The sequence below is a fragment of the Rhinolophus sinicus genome, chromosome 4 (assembly GCF_057876585.1).
Source record: "Rhinolophus sinicus isolate RSI-liver-muscle chromosome 4, RSI-T2T, whole genome shotgun sequence".
Classification (NCBI taxonomy): domain Eukaryota; kingdom Metazoa; phylum Chordata; class Mammalia; order Chiroptera; family Rhinolophidae; genus Rhinolophus; species Rhinolophus sinicus.
Window position 1 is genome coordinate 32,716,386 of NC_142504.1, and position 21,982 is coordinate 32,738,367.

General features: G+C 36.0%; 1 protein-coding gene across 1 annotated transcript in view; it reads right to left on the minus strand.

The window, feature by feature from the left end:
• Window positions 1–457: 457 nt before the first annotated feature.
• Window positions 458–21,982, minus strand: part of LOC141573049 (uncharacterized) — a 127,763-nt gene continuing 106,238 nt past the window's right edge. The window contains exons 3-4 of the mRNA XM_074339752.2: window positions 12,429–12,611; window positions 458–583 (exon numbers count right to left, since the gene is read on the minus strand). Of these exons, the coding sequence (XP_074195853.2) occupies window positions 458–583; window positions 12,429–12,611 (309 nt within the window). The remainder of the gene's footprint in view (window positions 584–12,428; window positions 12,612–21,982) is intronic.

Consider the following 21,982-nt stretch of genomic DNA (forward strand, 5'->3'; position numbering starts at 1 on the left):
ACCTTATTGAAAAAAAATAAAGAAGTAGACAAAAAGGTAGAAGCAAAGCCATGAGAGTGACATGGAGTCAAGGGAATTGAGTCTTTTAAAGCAGAATGAGCATTCAGCTATGTCTAAGGATGTTGAGAGGCCAGAAAGAGTATTCATTACATCCTATGACAGGGAGGACCTTTTTCAAGGTGTGTTTAGGGCAGCAGTCATATTGGACTGAATTGAGGAGTGAATGGGGATGAGCATGTAGTGATCACAAGAAATTTGACTGTGAAATGAGCAAAATAGAAACAAGCAGGAGAAAAATATGGGATCCAAAGATTTAAAAGCGGATGAGAAGTATCTAGTACAGAGGGAGATTTTGAACATATAGTCGTATAAGGTCACCGGGAGAGTAAGAAACAGGAAAGGTAGGAGATACTGAGCACACCAGGACATTTGGATTTAAGAAGGAGGGATAATCCCTTCACTGGGTTAGGTGGAGAGGAATAAAGGAGGTTCTAGAAGGTTGGTAGGTCTGGCTGTAAGGAGTTATACTGGTGGTGGTTTGTGGGACCACACCAATGGCTTCTGCTTTATCTGCAAAGTATAGCTAAACAGTTAAAGCAAAGAAAAAGTGTCAGGACTTTAAAGAAAGCAAAGAATTATTTGAGTGTCTTGTGTGGCCATCAGAAAACAGCTGACAAGAGAAACATTGTAATGTTCAGGGTTTAGTTTAAATTGAGGGTGAAGAATCAAAATACCGTACCTAGTATCTTAAAGAAAACAGAAGTTACAGAACCCTAAAATCCTGAAGAGCTGAAAATTTGTTTTATTAAGCATCCAATACATAGGACCTGGCACGTAACTGTTATGGGAAAAGATGTTTATGTGTGTATGTATACATGTATATGATATGTGAATAACACACACACACACACACACACACACACACACACGGAAGGAATAACCCTAACTCAATTTTGATCCAGATAACCTTAAATTTCCAAGTTGAAACAGTGATATTAACTAGCCAATTATAAATCTTATCACATTAGAGTGAGCAGTGATTGCATCCTATCAGGGTCTAGGAGTTAGAATTCAGGATAAATGTAAGAGTCCTAGGCTTCTCACAACACCGTAATTGGTTTCTTAAATACTTTTAAATGATCATTGTAAGATAGAATTATTATTTTAAGCCCAAAAAACTCGTTTCCCATTTGTTTGCAATTGTGGGGGAAATTAATACCGGAAAGTCTCTAAGAAATTACCATTTGGTAAGGCGGTGAGTTAAGCCATGTCTCCCCTCACAGCCCAGAGGAGATACCCCAACATTGTTAGTCACTTGGCTATCATCCAAAAAACGATAATAAAGGAGATGATGCTCTTCCCTAGACCCAAACTCATAGTAATTATTCATCCCTTCCTTTGAATTTATCCAGCATATTATTTTTAACTCTGTTTAGGATATAATTTAATCCTCCTTGTACTCTTTCTACTGTAACTGGTAATATGTATGTCTTAGTCCTTTGCTATATTTTTCTTGGACTTGAATGACACTGTGTTGAATGACCGTTTCCACCTGGTTTCTAAAATAGTGTCCTATTCAATAATAAACCTTACTTCATAATTCACTCAACAATTATTATTGATTACCTTCTATATGCCAGATATTGTGCCGCAGACTGACTACACAGTAGGGCAACAAAATAGATATGTTTTCGGTTCTCTTAGAATTTACAGTCTAGTGGGAAAAGCAGGCATTAAATAAATATTTGCAGAACAGAAGACATAATTGAACATTTAGATGGAGTTGCTGAGCAAAAGGACAGCATGGTATGAAAGAAAGAACATGAATTAATTTTATATTAAGTGAAAACTTTGAGGTAGTCACAAGTAAACCAGGGTTTCTCAACCCCAGCATTACTGGCATTTTAGGCTGGACCATTCTTTGCTGTCCTGTACATTGTACATTGTTTAGCAGTTTCCTAACTTCTACCTCCTAGATGCCAGTAGCACCACCACCCCAACTGTAACATCCAAGAACATTTCAAGATATTGTCAAACTACTCCTGGAAGAGAGCCACTAATTTAAATGGAGACAAAATCGGTAAGAATTAGGAAGGAGAGGGGGAAAAAGGTCAGTAGAGCATTATTCCAGGAAGAAGGAACATCATGAGAAGTCCATGGGAGAGAAAAGAGCTCAGAGCATTTAAATAACTAAAGGAAGCCAGCATGGCTTGACTATATGGAATGAGGAAAAGACCTGTGCAAGGTAAGGCAGGAAAATAAGGCAGAGGACAGGTTAGAGAAGGGTGGTGTAAGTATTGTCAAGGAGCTCAGAATTTATCTTAAGAGAAGTGGGAAGCTATGGGAGAGTTTTCAGTACGAAAGTGGCAAGACCCAAAGATGCAATTCATATTTTAAACTATCTCTCTGGTCGCTCTGATAAGAACAAATGAGAGACTCAGAGCAGAAAAGAGGAGCCCAGCCAGGGACTGCTGCCATTTTCCAGCATGGTGGCTTAGGGTAGCATGGAGGATGAAGAGATGGTAAGGAGTAGGCACGGAAAGCTATATTTTGGATGAAGAAACAGCAGGATTTAGTGTATACATGATTGTTCTATGAAAGGAGGAATAAAAGGGAAGAGAATTATTTGAGAGCTCCATCAACTATAAGTACATATATTGGATTTGTGTTACTTGCATCAAATGTTAAAATTTTTGGTCGGTCCTAGTCCTATGCCTTTATGATACTAACATTAAAAATTTAAAATTTTTCCCATATGATAGTCCTAGAAATATAGAGTGTATATCCTCTAGCCCCCTACATTTTTCATCCTACCTCATCTTCTCTGTCTCAGGCTAAAATTAGGACTTGCAATAGTTCAGTTCATGGCATACGTTGTCATTCTCTTAACCTACTCCTATGTGTCTGTTAGAACATAGCACCTAAAACAGAATGGTTTGCTGCACATGATGCTGAAAAAGTACTAAGGGGAGTAAAAATATTCCTAATAGACATATTACACTGTTCACTCATGTTGAAGTTTTATTAATGAAAATTTTGGTCATTCAAACATGCTGCTTAGCCATATCTTCGTTATCTTATACCTTTGCAATTGGAGTTATGCCTCTAAATGTAAGGTTTCATGCTTACTCTCTTTATGGCATGATGTATGAATATCTGTCAGAGTTCAGTCAAACAAAAACTACTCTCTGTACTCCCTGTATAGTAAAGGGAACTATAGACTTACATGGAATCAAAAGGGTGAGGGGGTAAAGGTCAGCAAGTCACCACTAACAAGCTAGCCTGCAACCTGCCCTCTGAAAAGGGTAGAGAAAAGATATCATTATGTCCACCTAATTATTTAAAGCCTCCTCTCAATTGGATGACTGGAGAGCATGCACATGACATATAAATATCTTCATACTGTGTTCATTCTGAGAAGTCCACACAGATATCTGCATAATTATCTATCTATGTACGGTTATCTATCTATCTATCTATCTATCTATCTATCTATCTACCTATCTATCTATCTATCTATCTATCTAATCATCTATTTATCAATGATCTAAATTTTCAAATCTTGCTCCTTCCAAGCCATTCCTTACGAGTGGATGTAAAATCACACCTATGGCCATGTCCCTTTCTCCTGCTCCTGTAGGCCAGCTATGGCTATAATGCGGCAAATCTTAACTTTCAGGTGGTGCTCCCATACCATACAACTTCTGTAAATTAGGGCTGAATTTCTTTTCTTCTATATGTTTATAAACCTCACACTATGTTTTTATTTATTCTTGTTAAAATAATTGATAACTTTGTATATAGTTTCAATAATAAAAAAATATCATGTTCACTCACACAGTTAACATTTACTATAATCTTTGGTCCTTTATTTTCTTCTGGTATTATTTTCCGTCTCACTGAAGGACTTCCTTTAATTTTTCTCATACTGTCAGTCTGCTGATCACATATTATTTTGTTTTTGTGTGTCTGAAAATTTCTTTATTAATTTTGTTTTTGAAAGATGTGTTTGCTGGGTATTAGAATTCCAAGCTGACTTTTATTTTCATTATTTTAAAGATGTTCTTCCACTCTATTGAAGATTTATCTGATGAAAAATCATTATGTACCTTGGGATTTCTTAAGCCTCTTACATCTGTTTATAATTTTCATCGAAGTTAAAAAATTTTGACCAGTATTTCTTCAAATATTTTTTTCTATTCTTCTTTCTCTTGACTCTTCTGCAGACACTCCAATTAAATGTGTATCAGGCTGCTTGAAGATGTCCCATAGCATGTAGGTGCTCTGTAAAATTATTCTGAGTCTTTTGAGTCATATATATATATATGAACTTAGAGACATAATAATAGAAACTATCTGAAATAAAATATTTTCTATTATTATGTCTCTAAGTTCATTAATCTTTACAACATGTAATCAGTCTTTAAACTCTACAACATTTTTCTTCTTAAACATTAGTTTTCAGTTCTAGAAATTTGATTTGGGTCTTTGTATAAATCCCATTTAATATGCTCAATCTTTCCTTTAGCTTTTTGAACATATGGAACACATTTATAACTATTGTAATATCCCCGTCTGCTATATCTAACATCTGTGTCAGTTCTTTGTTGGTTTTGATTGATTAATGTTTCTTGTCATTATGGATTGCATTTTCCTGCTTTTGGGTATACCTGGTAGTTTTTGACTGAATGTCAAACATTATGCATTTTACCTTGTTGGATGCTCAATGTATTTCTATTTCTACGTATTCTTGAGCTTTGTTCTGAGATGTAGTTATGTGGAAAAACTTCAGTTACTTTAGCTTTCACTTTTAAGATTTGCTAGATGGAATCTAGATTAGTCTACAGCTAATTATTCCCCATTACTGAGGCAAGATCCTTCTGAGTGCTCTACCCAATGTTGTGTGACTTATGAGTTTCCCCAGTCTGGCTGGTGGAGGAAGGCACCATTCCTAGCTATAGTGGTCTCTGGGTAATGTTACTGCTAATCATTTTTGATAGCTCTTTCCTAGGCTTGGGACTACAATTTACCAAGAGTGTTCTAAATGCTATCCAGATATCTCTCTCTATTCAACTTTCTCCTCTCCAATATTTTGCTCATGAACTCTAGCCACTTTGGTCTCTACAGATTCTGAGGTTCTCCTTAACCAGTGAGATTGATGAGCCCTACCTGGATTTCCCATCCTTGAGCCACAGCGGGTAACTTTCTCAAGGTGGCAGGCTGGGTGAGTCATAGGGCTCACCCCGTGTATTTCTCACGTCCCAGGTGTTATTATCCTTTGCAGTCTCGTCTTTAAAGTTTTCTAAATTATTGCTTATTTTATTGTGTACAATTTTTTAGTTGTTTCAGGTGGGGCAGTACATCTGTTCCCTCATACTCCATCTTGGCTGGAAGCAGAAGAGCCTGTGGCTCTTTCTCACTAATAGTGATTGCAAGATGTAGTAAATTGCCCTTCACCATGAAGGGAATGTCATCTGCATAATTCATCTGCATCCAGTTCACTCATAAAATTGCTGAATATTGCAAAACCAGGCACAAAGCTTTGTAGCTTGTCAGTGAGAATACTTTTTCAAAACTTCAATTAACCCATTATTCAAAGTTTTTCACCTTATAAATTTATGTAATTGTCCTATTAGCCTGTACATTTGCACCTAGCCATCTGTTTTCCATTAACTAACTTAATCATTGATTCATTCCATTTTTAAATGTTTAATTTTGGGGAAGAATTAGTAAATACATTTTCTTGTATGGTGGGCATTAATTCTCCTCTCTGAATATTTCTGACTTCTCACGTCCTTGGCTGATGATAGAATTGCACTTTCTGATCCACTTATGGATCCACTTATTATGAGTAGAATTATTACATACTACTATTACTTCAAACACTTAATTGCCAGAGCAAAACCCACTAGAGATTGCTTTATTCTCTAACTTTTTATATAGTGGCTGCTCCCCCCACCGAAGTCCCTGAGTAAATTAAAAGAATAGTCACCTCTGCCAGCTCGTGATAAACAAGCAACATGAGTATAAAATAAACCTTTGTTATTTTAAACCACTGATATTCAGGGTGTGTGTGGGCGTGTGTGTGTGTGTGTGTGTGTGTGTGTGTGTGTGTATCCCAGTATATTTTAGACTCTTCTTACTGATACAGTTTATAAAAAATTAAAACATTACAATAAAAATTAAAATTTTATTTGAATATCAGACATAATTCCAATTTTCTCCCACTGTGTTCCTGGAACCATTTAATAATGATTATAACCTTTTGAGTCTTCTTGGCATTTTTCCGACTTCTCTCACAATGTATAATGGTCAACTTGCTTATTCTCATAAAAAATGTTTTAAACATATTTCTGTTGATACATGGAAAGCTATTTCATTGCTTTTATCTGCCATATAGTATCATGTCATATGAATATGCCACATTTATCTATTCTATTTTGATTACTATGTATATGCAGTACACATAGGTCTGTTGATAGACATTTAGGCTATTTTTTTAATTTCATGCCACTATAATAACAAAATACCTTTCTATATATCTCTTTATATATACATGAAAGCGGGATATTTGCATTGTAGGGTATACACATTTAAAGCTTTAACAAATAGTGCTAACTGTTCCAGTGTGACTGAACCACTTTATATTGCAACCGTTTTTGTTAGGATAATTTCTTTGTTTATTGTTTTGGTTTATATAACAGAAAGAAAATATGATTTATTTCTCATACAGAAAAAAACGAAAAACAACCCAGCTCCATTTGAATGTTAATTATGGACATAGCACAGTTATGGACATTGGAAATACAAAGATAAATGGGGCACAGTTGAGGAGCTATCACTACACAAAGAGAATCACATTGATTCTTTGCATTAGGATTTATTTAAAAAATTAGGCTAATATTTTCCTTAATTGTAGTCACTCATAAAAATGAGCTTTGAAATATGGTATAATTATCGATAACCTATTTTCTCCAGCTTCAAACTGAATAGCAGCTTATATAAAATGAGTCACTTAATTGAAGGAGTATTTTGTAGGATATTTTATATTAGCTAATATTTCATTGTGATTGTATTAGATGGTGGTCTCAGTAAATGTAAGAAAAAGTTTTATTTTTACTGAAAATGGAGTCTGGAAATACTCTGTTATAAGTTATTTGCACTACAAATGAAAAGGTACAGTACTATTTGAAGACAGTTGGATTATTTAAAAATGTACATTATAAACCCTAAGGTTTATATACAAAGCATTATAAAAGTTTTAAAATCAAGTATGAATAAGTCACTAGACAAGATAAAATGGAATCACAACAAATGCTCAAGTGAAATTTGAGAAGTCAGGAAAACAAAGACAGCTGCAACAAATAGAAACAGCAAGATGGTAGATTCAAATCCAACTATCATCATTTAAAAGTGAATAGTCTAAACACACTTTGTTAAAAGAGATTATCAGATTGGATAGAATAGCAAGACTAGAGTCTATATTGTCTACAAGAAACCCACTTTAAATATAAAGTTATATAGATTAAAGTAAAAGAATAGAGCTGCTATAAAAAAAGCTTGCCATTTCTCAAAAAAATTAAACACAGAATTACCATATGACCCAGAAATTCACTCCTAGGTATATATCAAGACAACTGAAAATATATGATCACCCCAAAACTTGTACACAAATGGTCATAACAGCATTATTCATAACAGCCTATAAATTGAAACAATTCAAGTGCTCATCAACTGATGAATGAATAAGCAATATGTGATATATCCGTATATTGAAATGTTAATAAGCCATAAAAAGCAATGAAGTACTGGAATATGCTACAAGTGGAAAAACCTTGCAAATATTATGTTAAATGAAAGAAGCCAGAAATAAAATGCCATATATTATATGATTCTATTTATATGCAATGTCCAGAATGGGCAAAACCATAGAAACTGACGGTAGGTGAGTGGTTGCCAAGAGTTGGAGGGAAGGGAGAAATGGATTGATTGCTAACAGACTTGGAAGTTATTTTGGTGTAGTGAAAATATTTTGAAATAAAATAATATGGATGGTCACATAACATTGTGAATATATTGAAAATTACTCTATTGGACATTGAAATAGCAGATTTTATGTTATATGAAATTTATTTCAATAAAAAATTGTAAAGTAAAGGAATAAAGTTATACCATGCGACAACAAATCAAAGAAAGCTGAAGTAGCTAAATTAATTTTAGACCAAGCCAACTTCAAAACAAGGAAAATTTTCAGGGATTAAGAAAGAAACATTGCATAATAACAGAGGGGTGAATTCTATAAGGGACATAACAATCTGAAACATGTATGTACATAACAATAGAGCATCAAAATGCACAAGACAAACACTGATAGGACTAAAGGGAGAAATACATAAATCTACTTTTGTAGTTAAAAAAATGATAGACTTCACCACTACAAACAAGCAAGCAAGATTTTAGTAAGGATAAAGATAATCTTGACCAGCACTATCAGTCAACTTTAGAACACTCTAAACACCAACATTAAAATGCACATTTTTTTCAAGTGCACGTGAAACATTTGCCAAGCTAGGCCATATTCTGATTCATAAAATAAACCTTAACAAATAGAAAAGAATATAAACCATGCAAAGTATGTTCTGATACCATAATGTAATTAAACTAAATACCACTAAGAAAACTAGAAAATGCCCAAAGAGTTGTAAAATAAACAATATACTTCTAAATAACCAATGGGTCAAAAGGAAAATTTTTTAATATTTTGAACTTAATTACATTGCAAATAGGTACAACTTATCAAAATTGTAGAATGCAGCTAAAGCAATGCTGAGAGGGATAATTATAGTATAAAATGAATATATTTTAAAAGAAGAAGGACCTACCAATCAACCAATATCCTAGGCTTTCATCTTAAGAAACCAGAGAAAGAATTACAAACTAAACCTAATGCAAACCTAAGAAAGGAAATAACAAAAACTAAGAGCTGAAATCTATTAAATTAAAAACAGGAAAACAATAGAAAAAAATCAATGAAACCAAAATCTAGTTATTTGCAAAGCACAGTAAAACTGACAAATTTCTAGCTATGCCAACCAAGAAAAAAACAGAGAAAGACAAAAATTACCAATATAAAGAACAAAAGAGGAGCCATCACTACTTATCCCACATATGTTAAAATGATAATAAAGAAATAAGAACAATTCTATTCACTATAATTACAAAAATTTAGATGAAATGGAGTAATTCTTTGAAAGATACAAACTACTAAAATTCACTCAAGTTATTCAAGATAACTTGAATAGCCCTGTATCTATTAAACAAATTAAATTATTAGTTAAAAACAAAAACAAAAAATGAGAAAAAACATCAAGCCCAGATGATGTCCCTCATAAATTTTTCCAAATATTTAAAGAAAACGTAATAGCAATTCTGCACACCCCCTTTCAGAAAATGGAAAAGGGAATGTTTTCCAATTCATTTTATGAGGTCATAGTTACCCCAATATCAAAGCTAGACTAAAACATTATAACAAAAGAAAACTAAAGTCCAATATCACTCAAGAACATTGAAGCAAAGATCCCTAACAAAATACATGAAATAAAACTCAGTAGTACACAAGCAGGATAGTACATCACGCCTAAATGGAGTTCATCCTAGGAATGCAATGCTAGTTTAATATTCATAAATCAATCAATATCATTCATCATATTAATAGACTGAAAAAGAAACACTGTATTATCATATCCGTAAGTGCAAAAAGTATTTAACAAACTTCAAAACTCATTAATGATAAAAATTCCCAAATACTTGGAGTAGAGTGCAACATCTTTAACCTAACAAAAGACATGTATGTGGAAACCTATAGCTAACATCATATTTAATGCTAAGAAACTGAATGCTTTACCTTCAACATCAGATCCAAGGCATGGATATCCTTTCTCACCATTTGCAATACTGTGTTTTATAAGAAATATATATTTGGTCATTAAGATGACCAAAATATATTTCTCAAATATATTTGGTGTTCATCTATAATTCCTGCCTCACCGCTTCTGAAAACCTTGGAATTTCCCAAGTGTGGAGAGTGATAAAGGTGTCTTTTGTTATGTTAATAAAGTGGCTTTTGGAAAGCCTAAGGATGGGGCCTAATTGCCAGGAAACCAACCATGTGATTCAAGTTTTCTAACTTTTGGCTCACCAGCCCTGACACCCCCACCTCTTCCACAGGATTGGAGAGGAAATGGAGGTTGAATCATGGGGACCAATGATTTAATCCACCATGACTATATAATGAAGCCTCCATAACAACACAAAGGACAGGGTTTGAAGAGCTTCTGGGCTGATGGAGCTGCAGGGAGAGTGTCCCACCTGGAGAGGGCCTGGAAGCTCTGAGCCTTTTCCCACATAAGAGCCCCTTCCCTCATGCATCTCTTCCATCTGGCTGTTCCTGAGTTATATCCTTTTACTGTAAACCAGTGACCTAGTAAGTAACATGTTTCTCTGAGTTCTGTGAGCCATTCTAGCAAATTAATAAAATCTAAAGAGGGGCTTTTAGCCTCTGACTTATAGCCCGTCAGTCAGAAGCACAGCTAACAACCTGGACTTTCCATTGGTATTCTAAATTGGAGGAACCTCCAGCATAGAGCCGGTTGGTCTGATGCACAGGTAAAAGCCTGGGCTTGTGGCTGGCATCTGAAGTGTGTGTGGAGGGAGGGAGCAAAGTCTTGAAGGACTGAACCATTATCCTGTGGATCTGATGCTATCTCTGGGTAGATGGCGTCAGAATTCAGTTGAATTCTGGGACACCCTGCTGGTATCTGATAATTGTTTGCTGGTGTGGGGTGCCCCACATTGGAATTGGGTCCAGGGACCCAATTTACCACTCATATTCAGCAGTGTACTGTAAGTCCTAGCTAGTTCAATAGGTAAGAAAAAGAAAGAAAAGTTATACACATAGCAAAGAAATACATAAAACTCTTTGTTGGCAGACAACATGATTTTCTAAGCAGAAAACCTCAAAACCAACAAAACCAACTAATTTCTGACAAAATGCAAAGACCATTCAATGGAAAAAGGATAGTCTTCGATAAATTGTACTAAAACAACTGGAAGTGCAAATGCATTTGGCTAAGCTATGAACGTTAGCTGTGGTCAAACACCAATGTAGTAGTTGCTGTGAAGGTGATGTTTGGATGTGGGTAGGCCTCATCTAATCAAGTTGAAGACCTTAAGAAAAAATGAAGTCCCCTAAGGCAGAAGGAATTCTGCCTCCAGACTGTCTTCTAACTGAAAATATGAATTCTTCCCTTGGTCTCCAGCCTGCCTCATTTCCCTCCAGATTTTGGACGACTCATGTAAGCCTATTATTTTAAATAAGTATTTCTCTCTCTCTCTCTGTTGTATTTTGGTGAGAAACAAGTCAATACCATGTTTCCCTGAAAATAAGACCTAACCAGAAAAATAAGCCCTAGCATGATTTTTCAGGATGACATCCCCTGAACATAAGCCCTAAACCCGGTCTTATTTTCAGGGAAACACGATATATTCCACTCAGCTATTGGTTTTACTCAAAGCAGAAACACTTTGGTTGTTGATTTAAATTTGATAAACATTATTGTGCCATATCCCTAGTGTTTGTGAATGAACCAGGAGTCAGACATATGTTACTGGGAAAAGAGAGCTATTTTGCCCAAGGCGAAAAGAATGTATTCTCAAAGAATATCTGAAAGAAGAAACACAAATCTCCTCTTATCAGAACAGATACCAAGATCTGCAGTCCTTAAACAGGTGCTAACCTTCTTAATTTGTTCTCTACGTCTCTCTCTAAAAATATTTGTAGTGTTTTTGATTTATGCATTGTTAAGAGCAATAATATCTAACTCTCCCACCTCACACCTGGTGAGAAACAGATGACATTATCCTCAGCTGCTGAATGGACATTCACTTCCAGGATGTAACTAAGAATACCTAAGGAATAGCTACATACATGCACACACAATGGCTAAGAAAAACTGAAGGAATGTAATGGTCATCTGTTTTAACAAGATAATCTTATTTACCTCCAAATTCCACTCCACAAGCAAAAACTCAAAACCTTAGCAGAATAAAGTACCTTCCAACACTTCATATGATTGCTTTCCCAAAAAGTCTTTAATCAAAGTCAAGTGCTAAAATTATGCAAGAACAGAAAAACACCATAACTAGATTACGCCTAGAATTTCTAGTTCCCTACACAAATGGAAATTCTTGCCCCTCTAGCACAGCTTCTGACTTCATCAATGGAACAATACAGCAATTGAAGCTTGTTTGCTTTAGGAAAGATTAAATGAACCCCCAAACTGATCTAATCATAGTTTGATAAAACCAAAGAGATGGCAATTTCACAAATCTAGGTGCTAACATAACATATATTGAGGGATGAAATATACCTGCATTCTTGCTGAGGAATCATCATCAGGGTGGTCAGAGTAGTCATGGGAGCCAACATAGCATTTTGGTCTTCCCATTGTTTTTACTTGAAGAGGTCCCAGGACCCGTCTGCCCACCAGAGATGTGGCAGTGGATGCAGGTGTGCAGATACTTGTGAAAAGACTCTCCCCCACAGATGGAACCTGGAGGAAGGATCAATAAGATTCACAGTAAGAGATCCAAACAAACAGAGAGAAAAGGGGGAAAGGATATACACTGTTAACTATGGTACCTCTATTAGAGAAGCCATCCAGCCTCATCATCCACAATTAGGAAGCCTCGGGCGTCCATCTCCTTATATCCCCGTGCGGTAGTTCCTTTGATTGCTAGCACATGTATGCCAAGCCCAGACGCTATTCCTTTCTCCCCAGACCTAGCCGTCCTCAGTGCCTCACTCTTCTTAATTGTATCTAGTCACTAAAAATGCCTCACCTCTCCTCCATCCCTAAATTGGGCTTCCTTCCTAGCCTTATTTTTAGAACTCTGCTCTTTCCCATTTCTGTTGCTGAGAAAGGAGAGAGGATAATCTTTAGTTCTGGGGGAAGGAAAAGTGGAAAAAGTCACTGAGATGGTCTGGTCTCTTCTTGGCAGCTTGTTTTTTTTTCCTCTTCTGATTAACTCCAGATAGTTACTTTAAAAAAAATAAAAAGCATACTTTATTTCAAGGAACAATCTCCTGTACTGTTTACATATTGTTAGCTCCATATTATGCTCAAAGAGCTTTTTATTTTGTTTTTGTTTTGTTCCAATGGGGAAGTTTATTATAAAATTCACTTTTATTGCATTTTCCTAATTTGGAGAATAATTTGTTTGTTTGCTTGCTTGCTTATTTATGGCAATTTGTGGGAGATGTGCCGTTCTCTCCCATGTCGGTTAATTAAATATCCCTGTATGTGGTAGGAAACATTACTAAACAGAGCAAATATTGACATGTTAGATTCTTTGAATAATGTATCATACTGATAATTATTTTCCTGTTAGGATTATTCATGATGATAGCATTATTTAAGACAATAATTCAACATCAGAAAATAAAATAACCAAGGTAATAACTGTAAATGTTCGCTGGGTGATGATTAGTGATTCCTGGCCAGCAAACAAATTTCCTCGTCAGTATAATTTTTCTTTAGTATGGAACCTCTCTCAAGTCATTAGGATCTCTCGGTAAAATCCAAGTTGAGAAAAAAAAGAAATTGGCCCAGTTTAACAACTGCAGTGTATGATTGTAGTCTGAGACAGTGTGATTAACCCAGATATAGCAGTTATTTACTATTTCCCCTAAAAATAACACTTAGAAGCAGGGCAACTCAGTTCTCAGACTCAGATTGTGCATTCTACATCTAATGATTATAATGACTGCTTGCCTCAAAATATATTCTGTGGATTAAATAATAACCATGCATGTAAAAGAACCCTAGAAATCATGGGAAATATTATAGTATTAAAAATATTATTTTCTTACTTTCTGCAGAAATACCTATGTACTTTAATTACGTTTATACTATTTTTTTGCCATAGAGTTTATTTGTATTCCATACAGTGCCTCCATCTTTTCCTCTATAGTTTATGCTTTTATTATTATGCTAAGAAGTCTTTTTCTCCCCAAACATTACATAATATTCATGCACATTTTATCTTAATTTTTTCAGTCTCTACATTGTAATATTTAACCCAGCTAGAGTTTAACTTTGTTACAAGGTGTGTAACTTAGTTATCTAAAATATTTTTTCTCTCTGCAAATGATTAGTCGGTTATCTTTTGAAATGGCAGGGCCAAAAATCCTATCCCCATTTTAGGGATCAGTAACAAACACTCAAGGAGGTAAAGTGATAATCAGTGGTGTGGAAACCAGCTCAAACCTGCTTTCAAGACCTGACTGTAACCAGCATTTTTCACCTCCACATGCAATAAATTGCACATGGTGGAAATATTTACACCAGGAAAATTGGCAAACAATACAAACCAGAGCTCCCTCCTTCCCTTGCTCTCTCCTTCCTCCCTCCCTTCCTTCCTCCCTCCCTTTTTCTTTCCTCCCCCCCCTTTTTCCTTCCTTCCTTCCTTCCTTCCTTCCTTCCTTCCTTCCTTCCTTCCTTCCAACAGCCAGTTTTTCAGCATACCACTGGAAAGTTCTCACTCACAGTGGGCAGTACACTGTGTTAAGGCATTAACAAGGTGAGAGCATAAACATGGCCTATCTTCCCGGAGCATCACTTGATTTAGTGGTAACATATTTAAGTATAAGAAACATAAGTATATTATAAAGTAGGATATAAAATTCCCATTACTTGTCAAGGTTTAGCTTGATACTCCAAAAAAAAAGTGTCCTTGTGGCAGACAGATTTCATCCATACCCCCAATGCCCAGGACAGAGATGAAAAAGATGCATTAACTCTCCTTGTCTTTAGGATATCTTCCGCAGACAAGATGAAAAGAAGTAGAATGGAATATTTATAAGGACTAGGGATTCCTCCTACAACCCCTAGCTTACACATCCTGTAATTTTAACTGATGAAGCTGGAACAAAACTGCAAATCCTCTAGCAGATCATTGGTCTTTCAAGGATAGTCCACTACTTCCTACTAGCTCATTATCAGTGTAGACTTAATGTAAAGAAAGCAGAAAATGTGTGCTGCTTGCCAACATACTCTAAATATTTAGAGTACTAGTACCCATCTCTACTGCAAGCAACCTCTAAGGTGTCTCCCCATGATCCCCACCTCCTGGTATTCATGACCTTGTGTAACCTCCAACTCTTGAGTTTGGGCTGGACTTACTGACTCACTTTTAATGAATAAAATATGGCAGAAGTAATGGGATGTCACTTCTGCAATTAGACGTTTAGTAGTCTGTGGTTTGTTTGGGGCCCTCTTTCGCTCTCTTTTGTCTTGCTCTCTCTGAGCTAAGCCAGCTGCCGTGTTTTGAGCTATAGAGAGATCAACATGGCAAGGAACTAATATCTCCAGACAACAGCCAGCAGAATCTGAGGCCTGTCAACAGCCATGGGAGTGAGCTTAGAAGTGAATCCTCTGTGAGTTGAACCTTGAGATGACTGCAGCCCTGGCTGATACCGTGATTGTAGCTTTGTGATAGATGGAAGTCAGACGCCCAGTTAAGCCATGTCAGAATCCCTGACCCTACGAAACTATGAGATAATGAATGTTTGTTGTCTTAAGCCACTAAACTTTGGAATGATTTATTATGCAACAATAGATAACTAATACAATCCTCAAGGAACTCAACTCAAGGATGATACTATTGTGAGGACTTACATGTTAAGAGTCTGACGGACTGATCCATCTATCAAATGCACCTGCTCCTCTTCTGAAGGCCTCTTTTATTTACTCTTCTTGGGGCATAAAGCTATCAATACTGCTTCCTTGTGAGTGGTATCTGAATTTCATGTATTTGGATTTTTTTCTTTCTGAATAGTCCTATACCTTTTATCTCAGTTCTTCTCCTCCCACTCAAACACTTTTATTGGCAGCTTGCCATTGAACTTTTGTTAGTCTGGAGCTATACTAGGGACAAAAGGAAATGGCCATGGAAAGACCAACCATATATCTGATGCTAATCAGATTAGCACCAAACTTTGACCAATCTCCGCCAGACTCTGCCGAGTTTGGTGCATCTGCTGAGGGCAGGGAAATGGTTCCACCTTGCTTGAAAACTCAGTGAAGGTTTCCCAGAAAAAGAAACAGTTGATCATAAAAGGGCCCTATGTGTACAATTTTGCAAGTATGCAGTAATGCCACTCTCAGAGTCTTCATATTTTTAAATCACTTTTGTCCTCTCCTATGTTTCGAGGGCTTTAAGTGCTCTCTCGTATACCTGGCTCTGCCTGATTTTGTTGCTATATACTATGTCGTTTCAGATATGGTTTTAAAAATTAATACTAGCATAACTTACCCAGTGGTGATTATTTCTCTTGTTGCACTATGCTATTCTGATTTATTGCTAAGATTTTCCAGGACACGGGAGGGTTGGGGAATGTTTCAGGGCCAGGTGAGTGTGTGCTTAGGAGGAGATGCTGTCAACTGTTTGTGAGAAGAGAAATCTGCTGTCTGGAACTCATTAAGCCCACAGGTCAGTGGCAAGGCCAGGATTATGGCCTTGGATTTAATATTGTCTGTCTTTGCCTTGCAGGGGGAATAGCATGTTAAGTATTTCTTACATTTTCTAATCCCTCATCACATAGACTTCCTTCATAAGGTGATCCCTACCTCCACTGACATTGATTGCAAAAACTTTGAAAATTCTGATCACTCTTCTCTCTGTTACCTGATACTCTATGTAGGATGCTTGTTGCTTGGCCTTGCTCAGTCTGCCTGGTTATTCCTTTTATTGATGTTTATATTATACAAAATGGTCCTATCAACCAGTCGCCTTGCAGATTCAAACGATTCTGAGTCACTGTTGGCCATTTATTAACCTGGTCATTTATTACTCCAGTGTGACCAACCTTTGCAAAGTGATCTTGTATTGTTGCAGCTTGCCCTTTGATGTGTAAAGTTGAGTTGAAGTGGGACGGAAGCATCTGACTATGCACCTCCTTCACCAGATTTGTTGTCTGAACTGTCCAGGACTAAAGGCTTTCTTTTCCTGTGAGTTAACAAACTTTTTTGCATAGGAGGATAACTGCAGCTACCACATATTCACATATCCATCTAAGCAGGATGAATGTTCATTAATATCCATTTTTACATAGGAAAGCTGGATTGTGGTAAAGAGAGGACCCAGGTCCTCTTTCTGGCCACATCTCTCTCCACATTCAATGTCCTCATTAAATACCAGTTCCCCATGAAACTGTACGAAATTTTTCTAGTTGGGAGCAATACCAACTACCTAGGAATTCCTCACCATTTTGATGGTGCCACTCTCATCATGAACCAGAGGCAGCTTGCATTTTAGCTGTTTGCGTGCATCTTTACCTCCCCACTAAACTGTTGATTCCTTGAAATCAGTGAAATATTTTCCTTTGTATTGCCCCCCAGCTTCTTGCACCAAAACCTGCTACAAAAGGAGTTCAATAAATACTTGTGGATTGAATGAATGAAAAAAAATGAATGAAAAGAAGGAGTCTGCACTTGCCAAGGTTTGAAGGCATTGGGCCATGAGGATCATGGGAATAGCAGTAGGAAATACAGATGAAATTTTGAGGCCGGAGACAGGAGGATCTGAAAATGGGTCCAGGCGCAGGTGGAAGACAGAATCTAAAGTTATGACTAACCTCATCACTGAAAAAGTCTGGCCAATTTAAAGTGATATATTTTGATTAATTTGTCTGTTTGTTTTGCTACCAACAAAGTTGATTGTAACAGTTAACTCCTGGAGTTGTCTAAGCCAGGAAAGGGAAAGGAAACTATTATTAGCTATCAAACTGCGAGTAAAGGGCATTTATTTGACAGTTTTTGAGCATTAGAATTAAGCTAAGCTCTCCATCAAAACATGAAGTAGCTTTACAAAGACATAGGATACATTTCCAAATATCACATGCTATTATGATTATTTTGTGAAAATAATACTGGCGATCACTTTCAACATTTGAATCACTTTGGGGTGACAATACTGTGATGTCACTTCTACGTATGGACTGTCCCTGAGTTTGTAAATGTGTAAGACGGTAGGAAAAGCACTGATTAGATCTGGAGTATGATTCAATTGTGCATTTCACCAGCTGTGCGACTTCAGGTAAGTTCCTCTAACCTTTCCGGGTTTCATTTTCCTAATTTTAAAATGAGGACTTAGATTGGAAAATTCATCAAGTCTAATATTCCTTAGTTCTAGGACTTAGGAATATAACACGCAAACGTGTTTCCTTTCCTTTGCTTTCTCCTCCTTCTATCTGGGCAGGCCCCTTCCCTCTCCACCAGCCACGGATTTTTTTCTGGGCTCTGAGGCTTCCTGGACCACAGGAACCCCCTAGTGGCCACCTGGGGAACTCTCTCACTAGACATTTCCTCCAGTTGCTAAACCTTGAGGGAGATTACAGACACACTGGAGAGCCTTCCTTCCTGTCTTTGACGTTTACACTTAGAATTCAGTTGATAGCACCTTGTGTAATCTTTTCTAACATATCTATGTGCTGTTCCTTTTCTCTTCCAACTACTTTCCAATTACCTCAGGAAATATTTTCTCTTTCTTTCCCCTTCTACTCTCTCTTCATATTTTATTTATGAGAGAAAATAGGGTGACTTGTTTCATTTTTTAAAATAATTTATTGCTAAAATTTTTAATACCTTTTTTCTGATTGTACAAGGACATATATGTTTATTATAGAAAGTTTGGAAAATAAGAAGAAGATAAATTACCCACAACATTGTTATCTAGAGCTATCCACCGGAAACAATTCAGGACACTTCCTTTTAAACTTCTTTTGTAAGCAAATGTAAATACATTTCAAAATATAATTTGGATTATGCTACACTTTTGTTTTTGTTTTTTATAGCCTGATATTATTCATTCAACACTTTATATCCTAATTATTTTCCAATGTCTTGCATTGATTCAACTCCATATCTCATATTCCCAAGTCTAATAATAGTTTATCTAGTGATTCCTTTGTGCCTGGCACTATTCTAAGCACTATACATAGATTATCCCCTGAAATCCTCAAATAACCACGTGATACAAACACTGCTATTATCCACATTTTAACGATTTGGAAAGAGACAGAGAGATAAGTAATGTGTGCAGCTAGCGAATTCTAACATTGGAATTTGAGCCCAGAAGCCCAGCTCTAGAGTTTGTGCAACTAAGTATTATAGGTACCATGCTCTGTCAGCATTCCTATCATCTCTAACCTCAAACTATACCCCAAATTATACAACTTCTCTCTACTTTCTTACCACTTCCCTGGTCTAAGGTGCTACAATCTTTGACCTGGATTATTTCAAAAGTGTCACATCTGGTCTTCTTGCTTCTGACTTGCCTATTCACAGTTTACTTTTGACACAATACCCAGAAATATTCTTTTAGAACACCAGTACTATTGAGTCAATTATTTGGTTAAAACCTTCCAATTGCTGTCATTTGACTCAGAATAGGATCCATAGACCTTTCTGTAATCTGGCTCTTTCTGTTCACATCTAACACCCCCATCCTCACTCACTAGCTCCCTCAGCCCTCCCCCTACTGCCCTCTATTGTTCCCTAAATGTACTACATGGCATTCGTACTTCCTGTTCTGTTGCCTGGAATGTTCTAACACAGGAGAGCCACGTGAATTGCTTTCTTACCTTTTTAAGGTCTTTTTGTAAATGTCACCATCTCAGCAAAACTTTACCTTACTACAATTTTAAATTTTCGAGCCTTATTGAGGTTTAATTGAGAAAAAATTGTAAAATATTTGAAGTGTGCAATGTGGTAATTTGATATACGTATACCTTGTGAAAGAATTCCCACCATTGAGTTAATGAACATATTTACCTTTTCCATGAGCCTTCTATGTCACCATCTTTGGTCCCTCACTCCCTAACCATTTTTTAAATTGCAAGCATTCTCTCAATTCCACCTTCCTGCCCCTGGGAATGCCAGATCTCCTCCCATAATTTTTATTAATTTACAGAGGTTACCAAAAAATGTATACACATTTTAAGAAAGGAAAAATTTTATTAAAATTGTAATGCTCAATATATACTGATACTAAAAGATGAATACAAGTCACATTTGACTTCTGCAATTAAAAGAGGTGCGCTCAAAGTGGTTACCATCAGTGTAATTTTAATACAGTTTTTTCCTTTCTTAAAATGTGTATACATTTTGGGGGGCATCCTATGTATTAATAAATTAATATATAACAAATTAATGTTTATTTTATATAGAGAGATATATAGTATGATTGTTATTCTTTATTTTTTGGTCTCTTCTGACTAGAACAGCCAGAGTATGTGTCTTAATTGCTTACACGTCAACAATTTTCTCTCACAAAGATTAGCTCAATGTATATCTTCTCGATTTGTATGTTATTCTTTAAAAATCTTAATCCTTTAATGCATCTGGAACTTATTTTGATATATGATATGAGATTATTTTTCTTCAAACCATTTGATCACTAATATATCCCATCTACATTAAATTGTGATCTTATTTTGCCATATACTAACATGTGTCTTTTTATTAATCTCTCTGGCCAGAATTACGTAAAGCCCATACTCTTCCAATGATTGTAGTCCTGAAAATGTTTGAACATATGATAGAGCAAATTAACTCACCATTGGTGGTGAGTTAACTTTGTCTTAAACATTTTCTAAGGTACTTTCATCACTTTATTCTTACAAAGTTAATTTAGAATTATGTCACTTACTTCCAAAATGGGACTTTGATTAGAATTTCATTAAAACTATAAATTATTTGGGAAGAATCAATACCTTCAGGCTATTCAGTGTTTTTAACAAAGAACATGCTGTATTTCATTCACTTGTATCTATGATTTGTTCCAAAAGGAATTCAGGTTGATTACATCAACTCATAAATTATAAAATCTTTAATAAGAGAATGAGGAAAATAGGACAAGAGGAGGAAAATAAACATAAGATGTAATTAGAAGTGAGCTCAATACACAAAATGCATTCCACATGCTTCTATACACTCAATAAATAGGATCCACAAATCCCAATAAATGGGATCTCCATGTCTGAGTCATGGACAAAATATTGCAAATAGGGAGTTCAACAATTTTCCTAAGATTAAAAAAAGCTTTGAGAAAAAGAGATCAATTTCTCCCATAACAACACTAAAAGTGGCCCTGAATTGTAAGAAACAGTGCTTTCAAATCCAGCAACAAACACTATAGGGTTACAAATTAAATGCCCCACATTGTAGGTTATCACATAGCATCAAAATTCAGTTTGCTTAAAGTTAGTTATTCAGGACCATAAAGATATGATCCACATCCACAACTCCTGGTGGACTCTCTTAATACACAGGAAGTTTTGGCATAACTAGATTATGCAACAATTAGTTTCAACTTAAGAGAACTACCTGATTGGTTATTGGCTATGGTGGGAATAATTCTGAAGCTTCACTGAGGCTTAATAAAACCCTCCACAACTAGATTGAAGGACAACAACTTGGAGTTGATGGGCCCTGGAGAAACACGCTGTTCCCCAATATTCCCCAGTAAAAATTTTTTAAAAAGGAGTTCTGAGATCAATTGCTGATATCCAGTGGGGTTCAGGGGTGAGCAGGTATCAATCCATAAGCTATTAGTTCACCATATAGGAGAAATGAATGTGTGTACAGCTTCTAAAAAATCTTCTATAGAAATAATTTGAAATATATAAAAGTTCAGATTAAAAAAACTGGGCAAACCCCAAACTAAATATTTCGAAGAAAACCACACCTAGACATTTTATAATCAAAGTGCTGAAACCTGAAGACACAGAAAAAAATCTTGAAAGCAGCTGGGTGGGGATGAGGATGAGGAGTCATTACATTAAATATAGAGGAACAATGATTTGAATAACTGCAGATTTTGCATTAGAAACCATGACAGACAGAAGAAAGATAAAATTTTT